Source organism: Poecilia latipinna, unplaced genomic scaffold, assembly GCF_001443285.1.
Source record: "Poecilia latipinna isolate Pla-1442-1.1 unplaced genomic scaffold, P_latipinna-1.0 Scaffold309, whole genome shotgun sequence".
Lineage (NCBI taxonomy): Eukaryota > Metazoa > Chordata > Actinopteri > Cyprinodontiformes > Poeciliidae > Poecilia > Poecilia latipinna.
In genome coordinates, this window is record NW_015112925.1 from 308,539 (window position 1) to 319,438 (window position 10,900).

A 10,900-nucleotide genomic window follows, 5' to 3' on the forward strand; every position below is an offset into this window, starting at 1 on the left:
TTTTTGGTATAAAAACTTGCGCACGGAACTATAAAGATGTTCCGTTCCATAATAACACATCTCTGTAGATCAATTGTGAGATACCCGAATGACACCATGTTTTCTGTCGTTACTGGACAGAATTTTCTCAGCGTTTTGTGTAGCTAAACATTTTTGTCATTTTCCTTTACCTCTGTGTGTATTAACAGATTTTCCGGGGTGCGATAAGCTTTAAAACCCTTCAACATGTAGCGGCTTTTTGAGTTACAAAAATCTCTATCCAACACCTCATCCAGTACTCTGGAACTTTCTTGGCTTGTTTTTACTTATACGTCTCACAAATATGGGAAGCAATTCATGTGTTTCTAGAGCAATATACAAAGTCATACAATATATTAAAAATGTCATGGAATTTTTATAAAATATTTTGGTGACGTATTATCCCGGGATTTGATTTGCAGCTTCAAAATTCGTATAGGTAATCTACTTTATAATACTAATACACTCTGAAATCTAAAGAGTCATATATCACTACTATAGAGGAACAAATAAAACTAAAATGGCAATGTTGGATAAAAAAAAATAAATAAAATGAAATTCTTGCCCTGAATATAAACATTTCCTTTAAAAAGAATTATCGTAAAAGTGAATAGGATTATCATTAGAATTACAGTGCTCTTATGTTTATTGATTTTATAAATAAATAAATAAATAAATAAATAAATAAATAAATAAATAAATAAATAAATAAATAAATAAATAAATAAGATTATTTGAGAAATGTCCGGAAAAAGTTATTCAACAAAGTACACATACATTTTTATTTGACGTTTTGGTTTTTCATTTCAGTCAGTTTGGAAGTATATAAGAAATTTAGAATATTCCCCAGATTATGAGGACGCTGCAGACAATGTGATACAAAATCAGAAAGTCCCTTGTTTCATCTCGAAGGTTCCTGTAGTTACCGCGGTGCTTCAGCTCGGCTTTTCAGACATTTATAAACGTAGTCAGCGGGTCAAATCCGCGGTAAAAACCGCTTGCAGGAACCCACTTCCGCTCAAAGCGGGTCGCCCGCTTGCGACACATACTCAGCTGAAACATCGCAGGAATAAAAAGAGGCATCACTCTGAAGGGATTTACTGATGACGCAATCTCCCGGGGAGCTAGCGAACCAGAGTAAGTCATCTTCCTTAAATAAACGATCTTTGGCCTGAACAAGGCTCATTCCACTTCCTACGTGTTGCTACGGCAACTCAAAACAATAATACAGCTAAACCCAGCTCCGTTAAAAACGCTGCTTGAAAACCTGGATTAGAATTAGTTTTTTCTTTCGTTGGCTCCAGTGACTACACATTTTAGGAAATAGTCTTTAAAATAACGTAGTTTTTTTTTTAAAATTCTTTTTGACATAATGAGTCATCGACTGATTATTCAAGGTGAGATCCGTGGGTGGTTTTTACTTCACATTGACCCAAGCATAGCTTGAAGGTGATTAGACCGACTCCCTGTTTATTTTGTGCTCTGTAGTTTTTGAGCAGTACCAGAAGTCCAGGTTGCAGTTTGTGCAAACCGTTGCTGATTTGGCGACCAGACCACAAAACTCTGAAATCCTCCATAATGCAGGTAGGACACAGAAATACAGCAATATTATCATCTGTCACGGATTCCAGTGTTAATTTCCATCCATAAAATAAATAGTTATATTTTAACCAATAAAATCCCCCCAAAAATCCCATGCCATGTATCTCGAAATATTCAAATAAACATTTCTATGTATCAAAGTTTAGCTGCTAAAACGAATTGGCTGAATTCATCATTCATTTTTTAAATTGTAGTTTATTCAAATTCAAAACTACTTTATTGATCCCAAAGGGAAATTAAATAAAATCAACCAATTAAAGGCAATTTTGCTCATTTAAATGAATCAAACTACCACCCCCATCAACCCCCCCCACCCAAAAAAAAAAACATAAAAATGTGATTAAAGCATAAAACATTGCAGAAATAGTATGTAATAAATTTCTGAAATCTGTTTTAACAAGGTGGCAAACAAATCCTTTTCCTGGCAATCAGAACTGAAGGTCCTCCTCAGTTAGGCTCAGCTTAAGTTTGAGCACTGTTGCTAAACTAAATTAAAGTTCTCATTCCAGAACTTAAGTTTCTCAGTCACAACTCTTGTAATAAATCTTTATATATACTATGTTTATGTTTTAATTCATATTATAGCCCATGGAAACAACCCATATAACATATTACATGTTACGTTTCCCCCCCCTTGCAGTTTTTTTACATTTAATTGTCGCTGAATATTTTATTTACAAGACACTTCTCTTTAATGAAATTACGTTTGTTTTAATATGACCATAAAAATAAATTTTTATAGTGTGTCCTCCGCTCTTCTGCAGGAGTGATGCCCATGCTCAGGTCCCTGATGCTGGACACGGTCCCGAGCATCCAGCAGACGGCAGCTTTGGCTCTGGGTCGCCTGGCGGACCAAAGTGACAATCTGGCAGAAGCTGTGGTGAAAGAGGACATCCTGCCCCAGCTGGTCCATTCTCTGGCCTCGCAAAACGTTAGCATCTCTGCTCCTGGATTCATTCCTTAGTGCTAACTTCTTATAATATCAGCTTTGGAAGAGTGTAAAGAGCAAAAACGTAGTCAGATTCTGGATGACACTCTGCAGGAGTTGTAAAGTCGGGGTCTAAACCTCTGAATTTGATCATGTTGAGCTTTTTTTTTTTTTTTGGCAAATTGCCCTGGGGGCTACTTCAAAACCTCAGCGCTCTTCACCAGGAGAGCAGCGAGCTCTTTGTCTTCTCAAGGAGTTGGCTTATAGAGGCCACATTTTCTTCTTGTTTTCAAAAGGCGAGTGAAGCTCGATGTTTTAAACCCAAAATGTTACATTTAAGCTTCTAAGCTCAAACTGACTCAGGAGTGGGAAAGAAAATCACTCAAACATACTGCAATTTTTTAAAAGTGACTCATTCCTTTTTAATTTCACACACAGTCCTGTTCAAGTTTATTTGGTTTACAGCAACAATACTCAACAACTGTGATCTCAAAGTATGCCACCAGCCAGATTTAGTTTCAGTTTCATATCCAATCACACGCAGGGAGTCGAGTGAAATTACAAGACATTCAAATTCAGTTTTCCTGTTGATGCCAGTTGCTAAAGTGTTACAAGGATTTGCTCAATATCATCAGAAATAATGAAAGCAGAAATGATGTATACAATAAACATAGTTTAGTTTTTATTTCAGTGACATAATTAAATAATGACATATCAGAATACAATTAAAAAGTAACATGAAGTAGAACCCGTCTCTTAAATGAGTAAAAGAAAAAAAAGAAGCTATTTCAAGGGTAAACTTAACTGGTTAAATAGATTGTTTACTTTAAAAAAAAAAAAAAAAAGAAGTCCAAATTGATTCTAATAAAAAAAAGTTCCTCTCTTATCTCAGCAGTTGATGTGTGCACTTTTTCTGCGTTTTTGTGTGCAGAGGTTTTATAAGAAGGCAGCAGCGTTTGTTTTGCGCGCCGTGTCCAAACACTCTCCTGACCTGGCCCAGGCAGTAGTGAGCTGCGGGGGGGTCGACGCTCTGGTTCTCTGCCTGGAGGAGTTTGACCCCGGGGTGAAGGAGGCCGCCGCCTGGGCTCTGGGCTGCATCGCACGACACAATGCATGTAGGCCTGGAGAGCTGCTCTGATTTACATCTGCTTTGTTTTTGTGACGGTGGAGGCAGTGATTTGTTCTTATATTAGATTTCGGAAACGCTCATTTGGATCGCTTTTGTTTGTTTTTTTAAAGGAACTCTAAACAGAAAAAAAAAACTGGTTTATCAATATCCCATTTTTGTGTCCACAACCTCTCCGTGTCACCATGCAGCTCTGTCCCAGGCGGTGGTGGAAGCAGGAGCGACCCCCCTGCTGGTGTTGTGTCTCTTGGAGCCCGAGATGGCCCTCAAACGCATCGTGGCCTCCACGCTCAGCGACATCTGCAAGCACACGCCAGAGCTGGCCCAGACCGTGGTGGACAACGGCGCCATCGCACACCTGGCACAGATGATCCTCAGCCGGGACGCCAAGCTCAAGGTGAGCCTGCTGGCTGATGAAAGGGTTAGAAAAATCAAAACACTGAGAAACCGTGTCTTAGTAACAAGACATCATATATTAAAAAAATATAACAATGCAGATTAATTTAAATACAAATTTATTTGAAATTGAATAGACATTTTCTGTGCCAAAAAAAAAGCCAATTTGAAAATTTCCTGTCATTAAAAAAAAAAAAAAAATCTCCAAATATAATAATCAGCAATAATCTCTTAATTATGTCATGAAATCATTTATCATAAAAATTGTAATTAAGAAGAAGTGAATTCAATTTTATCATTAAATTAAATGTAGGCATTGTTGTTTATATTTGAAAAAGTGAAGTGGCACTTTTGAAAAATATACCGTATATTATCATTTAAAGGATAAGTTGTTGTTGAACATAAAATATATTTTTATTTTAATTTAATTTATACATATGTGTGTATGTATATGCTTAGAGATTCTTAGCATTATGAAATAAAAAGTCACTTTTCTTTTGTGGTTTGGGACAATCAAAAAATCTATAAAAATCCAAAATATGATTTTAAAAAATATAAAAACATCTATTTTGGGGGGATTCAAGTTTTTATTCTTAATCATTTTAATCAAACTCAGAGTAACCTTTACAGATATGCAGAAAAAAAACTCAGTTTGAAATAAGCTTAATGTTTCAATGCAGCATCGACGTTAAAACCCAAATATTTTAACGTCGATGCTGCAGTTTTCCAGAGAGAAACGATGTCTGAGCTTCAAAACCGCCAGTTTTCTCTGAAGCTTTTCTGGGGTCTGGTTGTCTCCATTCAGAGGCAGGTGTTCTCCGCCCTCAGCCAAATCAGCAAACACTCCATCAGCCTGGCCGAGATGGTGATCGAGGCCGAGGTCTTCCCCGCCGCCTTCGTCTCCCTCAAAGATCCGGATGATTACGTCAGGAAGAACGTTGCGACCCTGATGAGGGAGGTGGCAAAACAAACGCCTGAGGTACTGCACGCTCACGCTTCCAGGTCACCAAGAAGGTGGACTCACTGAATGAAGTGTGTGTGTGTGTGTGTGTTTTTTTTTCTGCAGCTGTCCCAGCTGATTGTGAACTGCGGTGGGCTGTCAAAGGTGATCGACTACCTGGGAGAGAGCCATGGACAGCTGCGGCTCCCGGGGATCATGATGCTGGGATACGTGGCTGCTCACAATGAAAGCCTCGCCATGGCCGTCATTCTCTGTAAGGTGGGATCATCTTCTGTTGTAACGCGGATATTAAAACCATAAATACATGCTCTGCATGTGCAGAGACATTCAAAAGTGGTAATAACCCTTGGCGTTTTTATTTTGAAACATAGCTTCAGTTTATTTTTCCTGACCACTTCACAGCAGTTCAGAACTTTCAATTATTTTTACTTTCATAACTAAAAATATGAAAAATGTGGCATGCACTCAACATAAAGTTCCAATAAAATAAACCGAGGTTTGTAGTTGCAATAAGGTGCAAGTTATCGATTAATGACGTCATCTAAGTTGAATTATGAGCAACCATTTTCTTAAAAACCTGAGTTTTCTCTTTTATCAAGAAGGCCAATCGTCCTTGCATAACATAAAGTGCTGCATTTTTTATAATATGATGAATTCTTAAAAATTCATCAGTAAGTTTTAACATTATTTTGTGTTATTATGTAAACATCAGATGTTTTGATAATAATGTGAGAAAATGTAGTTTTCTTACATTATCAAACTCACGACATATTTATAAAATGTAACAAAACAGGAATGCTGACATTGCAGAGTAGAAAAATAAAAGATGGAAATAATAAAATATGTGAAACACTTAGCTCCCCATGAACAGGAGAGATGTTCTGAAGAAATGTCAGAACTTTGACATTAAAAATCAACCCTGCTTATCGGCATCATGTTTTTTTTACCCATCATGTTACAATTTTTCTCCATTATCTCCTCCGCTTTTGTGTCATCACATCCTCGCCTCTTTAGCACGTCAATAATTTTTGGTTGAGAAGCTAACGCTGCTTTACCATGCAACTCAACTGAATGAGTGCTAATGACGTGAAACTTAAGGAGCTTGTCGAGTGTTTATATTTCAAAACAGAACCACATAAAGTGCATCTAGCATCCCAAACTGGACTCTCTTTCCCTTTCTTGTATGGCTCCGCCATCTTTATTCCTGTATCAACTGGCTCTGCTTAACGACAAGCAGTAATGTCTGCTGGATGGTGGCCTAATTGCAATGCTAAGAAGGTCTAAGCGGACATTATTAGTTATTAGTTAGAACTAATTTTAGTCTAACAAACCAATAATGAACAATTTATTGTAAGTAGGCTAATCTTTTGCGTCCCCAAGTTGTAAGCTTTACATAAAGTAGATTTTTAGAGGGTACTATGAATATTCTTTTATGAGATCGTAGGCCATAGTTCGCTGGACTCCTTCTGATGTGTGCCCTCCTGTCCTGCAGGGGGTGCCCCAGCTGGCCCTGTGCCTCTCAGAGGAGCATGAGCAGCACATCAAGTCAGCCACAGTGTGGTCAATAGATCAGATAGGTCATCACACCCCTGAGCATGCCAAGGTGGTGGCCTCAGCAAACCTGCTGCCCAAGCTGCTGGAGCTCTACATGGACGCCAGCAGCTCAGAGGATTTGCAGGCCAAGGTAGGAAGTGCAACGATAGTTCTGGTCGCCAATTCAGAACGAACACATGCAGTCGTGATATTTCAGGTCACTTTTGGCGCATCGTGTTGTAATCGGGATAAAGTCAAATTAAACAGGGTTTGTATGGGTGCTTGAAAATGCTTGAATTTCAATTATGTGTTTTCAAAGTTTTAAATGAGCATGGAAGTCCTTGAAAGTGTTTGATGTTCAAACTGCACAGTTTTGTAATAAAGTGGAATCTAACGTTTTATCAAACGGCTAAATTTTAAAACCTTGTTCACAGTCAAATCCAGGTATTTTCATGCACCTAATAGAAAGACAGATATTTTTTCCCTCCATGTCTGAAGTCAAATCAGACTAAGCTTCTCTTGTTTTGGGTCAGCTAGAATTGCCAAAATTATTTTACGCAAGACATAAATAATTTTTATATTTTACTTTACCTTGTCCCTGCTGTAGAATATCGAATGCAACCGCAAGACATACTAACAGTCAATAACTAATGTCATATAATAGTGAATAAAAATCATCTTTTAGTTCATTTTTATTGTTTTTACCTCTAGAAAACAGTGCTGGAAATGTTTGAAAACATACATTGAAAATGCCTGAATCTCGCTGTTGGAAACGCATAGGAACCCTGTTTAATGTTTCAGAGCAAGAAGGCGCTGAAGAACATCCTACAGAAGTGCACCCACGTCCCGGCTCTGGAGCCGCTGCTCTACGACGCTCCCAGCAACATCCTCAAACACGTCGTCTGCCAGTTCAGCAAGGTGGGGAGGGCATCTCCAAACGCTCCGATAAGTCTTTGCTTCTCGCGCGCTTGGCAACTGAAATAAAACGCGCGTTTCTCTGATTCTCAACAGGTGCTTCCCCATGACAGCAAGGCCCGTCGTTTGTTTGTGACCAGCGGCGGACTGAAGAAAGTCCAAGAGATTGACGCAGAGCCGGGCTCCGCTCTGCAGGAATACATCAACGCCATCAACAGCTGCTTCCCTGAGGAGATAGTCAGGTGCAGCTCTGATAACACGACCACCAGTGTGCCCATTTGGTTCAAACTAGACTCAGTTAAAAAAGCCAATGCCAGCGGAATCAGGATAGTTAAAAAAAAAAACAAAAAAACAACACAATATTGCCCGGTTCGTTTCTGATGCGTTTGTGGTTTTGCAGGTACTACTCACCAGGCTACTCTGAGATCCTGTTGCAGCGGTTAGAGGGCTACCAGCCGGAAGATTCACTTCACACTCCTCCACCTGAGGGACAGTAAACATTTTTGTGCCTTACAAATCTAAGTGGTTTTATTAAAAGATTCATTTGATAGTGCTAGCAATAATACCATCTTAAATTGCATCTTAAATAAAACATTTAAGATGCAATAAAAAGAGGATACTCATATTTCCACAGTATGTAGGTCAAAGGGTCAGATTCAGTGTCCAGGGCCAGATTTAAAAGAACGTTGGCCCTTGGGTTGGAGTCAGTTTTGGTTCCCTGTCCACTCAGGAGAAATTCTTATAGTTATGCAAATTACAGTACATTAATAGGTAATCCTGTAGATCAGCAGGTATTATTTAATGCATGGTAGGTTAACTACGTCCCCATCCAATAACTCCGTGTTGCTTCTAAAGAAATTGACTATAACTTCATAATTCTTCAAATACTTTCAGTATTGTTTATATTCATAAAATTATATATATATATATATATATATATATATATATATATATATATATATATATATATATACACAACTCACCCAATTAATTTTACAAAAGGAATTTTTTTTTTCAAAACAGGCAGTAATTAAAATAAATAAATAAAAACCTTTGTGCGCTTACAAATAAATGGGGCCCTGGGCTACTACCCCTGTTAGCTTTTTCTAAAGTCCGGCTCTGTCAGTGACGCAGTTACAGGTTGCTGAATTTTAGCTTCTTTTAATAACATTAGACTGACTAGTGCGTTTTTTTCCTAAGTGCTTTATATCAAAAGGAACGCTCTAAATAAACGATTCGTTTTTATTTTTCAACGCTTTAGAGACATTATTCAGAAAAGCAGCCGTACAAAGTGTAACCAAGCCTACCTGACTGAAAGAAGGCATCCTCAGTGGTCGCTCTGCCCCCTGGCGGCCCTGACTGCTCACTGCAGCTCGGTTGGGCTGTGAGCGTGCTCGTGCAGCAGCTGCGGCGCACATGGCGAGCGGCTCTTTGTTTATTGTCTGCAGGGGTGTCTGCGTGTTCTCCACATTGTACTCAGTTTTCCACAACCACCCACAGCACTGGACTGCCCCGCACTGCGCTGCGCTGCGGCGGAAATCTGCCGTCGAGGCAGCTGCCGCAGACAACGCCAACCATCCCGAATGTTATATTTCTACAAATAGAATATCTCCAACCTAAAGCTATACCGAGTGAAAGCAGCGTTCACAGCAATAATCGAGCTGAATTATAAAAATCAGTCGTTTCTGTGTTGAACACTCCAGGCTGCTGCTACGCAGAGAACCTCCTCCTGCGGTAGCGGCGACTCTCTCCTTCTCTCTCTCGCGTTATTTTTCCATTTTATTCACAATGGGAAGGAACACGTCAATAGCTTGTTCACGGCAAAACATATTTTGTTTTAAAAATGGTGGTAACTAATAGTCGTGACGGCGGCATATGAAGCGCTTATTTCAGCCATTTTTAATTAGTCTCAAATCTAAACCAAAAGGCGGAACTACAAGCGATTTCAACAAAGTAAATGACTATTTTATTACTAACAAGCTTTGGGAGCGGTGGAGCAAAAGTCGATAAAACATATGGTGGCCACCGATCGTTCGCAAACCTTTGGGGTGCGAACAAGGCGAATAATGTGTGAATAATAAATTATCAAATAAATATAGCTATGCTTAAGGTCGAACCCGTTAAATAGCCTTAATATTTACATTGCAGGCTCTTTTTTTAAGGCATCAACTTCACAGAGTCCTTAAAAAAAGGAATACATTTTAAATATTTTACATGTAGATTATATGCATGTACCCTTTAATTTTGCGTTTTAAAAAGATTTTTGGATATTTATGCAATTTATTAAGTTGGGGTTAGTTACTGCGCATGTTCGCTTCACCTTTATTTTAAAATGATCTCTATGGAAAAAAAAAATGCCTTCGTGTGGTCATTTTATTTTTTCTAGTCAACGCTTTTAATTTTCCAAATTAAAATGCAATGGATAATTTATGTAAATTATACAATTTAAAATAAAGAGCAAGTGAGTCACTATTTTTTGTTTCAAAAATTAAACGTTTTTTTTTTCATTATTTATTTAAGAGATCTATGGCATGCCATGTCTAATTTCAGTAAGTGTAGAAACAAAATATTGAGCTGAATGATTTTGCAGACTGTACAATGAATTTAAATCTTGAATATAAAAAGGAAAAGTTTATAAACTTTTCTATTCTATTTGTCAAAAGAAATGTGATATTCCACTTTTGTTCACGTTTGCTGGAATGTTTTTTTTTTCCCTTTGCCTCTTATTTATTTCTTTCCATTAAAAAAAATTTACTTTTTGCATTTTTTCTGCTTCACAATTTGAGAGAGTTTTGAGGATTGGTGACTTTCAGTAAATCAGCTTCAACAGACACAACATAGCTCAATGAGTTAGTAATTTTTGACTTTGCCTTGGAGGAAATTAAAAAAAGTAATTTCTTTTGTTCACTTTGAATTTTATGGTCACTTCAATTTTTCACCCCTGCTTTACTGAAAGCTTCACACATAACGGGGGGAAAAAAGAGGAAACAATCGAAATCAGTTAGGCAGAACAAGTGCTTTAATTATTTGGAGTGATTGCTTTTATGGAATGGAGTGTAATCGTTATTTAACCATGTATGAATAAACAATAAACACACAATTTCATCTTGTCCTGTCTGCCACGGAAAGGAAACACTCGGCAGACCGTAAAACACAGACATGCATACTCTCACACATACGCGTACAAGTAATGCTTAAAGCAACGCCCGGGGTCAGAGAGCATCACAGGCTGCTGAGACCGTAGCATGCTCTGCAGGGTCAGGTGGTGCATGCCAATTTAGAGCGCTCAGGGGAAACAAAAAACAAAACAAAAAAAAAACAACACAGTTTCCACCAAAAGAGCTTTCGAAGTTTTTAAAACTTAAAAGCCTAATAAAACTGTCCCACATCTGCAGAGGATCCCCGGCCCTGTAGCCGTTTT

The 10,900-nt window shown here is 38.2% G+C and overlaps 1 protein-coding gene and 1 long non-coding RNA gene across 3 annotated transcripts; one reads left to right on the forward strand and one right to left on the reverse strand.

Annotated features, from left to right (window-relative positions):
• Positions 1 to 1,222: 1,222 nt before the first annotated feature.
• Positions 1,223 to 8,091, forward strand: spag6 (sperm associated antigen 6). The gene is made up of 11 exons (XM_015034723.1): positions 1,223 to 1,415; positions 1,507 to 1,602; positions 2,385 to 2,551; positions 3,480 to 3,663; positions 3,866 to 4,071; positions 4,876 to 5,049; positions 5,137 to 5,289; positions 6,524 to 6,715; positions 7,366 to 7,482; positions 7,576 to 7,721; positions 7,880 to 8,091. Exons 1-11 carry the CDS (start codon positions 1,391 to 1,393, stop codon positions 7,974 to 7,976), a joined length of 1,557 nt encoding a protein of 518 aa, XP_014890209.1. The 5' UTR covers positions 1,223 to 1,390; the 3' UTR covers positions 7,977 to 8,091.
• Positions 4,926 to 9,824, reverse strand: LOC106948853 (uncharacterized). 2 transcript variants are annotated; one of them, XR_001425262.1, is made up of 4 exons: positions 8,787 to 9,824; positions 7,891 to 7,962; positions 5,188 to 5,302; positions 4,926 to 5,016 (listed from the first exon to the last, which is right to left on the reverse strand). It is a non-coding gene; the product is annotated as an uncharacterized LOC106948853 (long non-coding RNA). The 2 variants fall into 2 exon arrangements; XR_001425263.1 differs by having other exon boundaries at positions 5,188 to 5,282; positions 8,787 to 9,823.
• Positions 9,825 to 10,900: the final 1,076 nt, after the last annotated feature.

Bases quoted from the DNA above. Each gene is read 5' to 3' on its own strand.
- spag6 (XM_015034723.1), top strand. From the start codon at position 1,391: ATGAGTCATCGACTGATTATTCAAG. The intron at 5,290-6,523 runs GTGGGATCATCT...CCTGTCCTGCAG, and splicing joins TGGCCGTCATTCTCTGTAAG to GGGGTGCCCCAGCTGGCCCT. The intron at 7,483-7,575 runs GTGGGGAGGGCA...GATTCTCAACAG, and splicing joins TCGTCTGCCAGTTCAGCAAG to GTGCTTCCCCATGACAGCAA.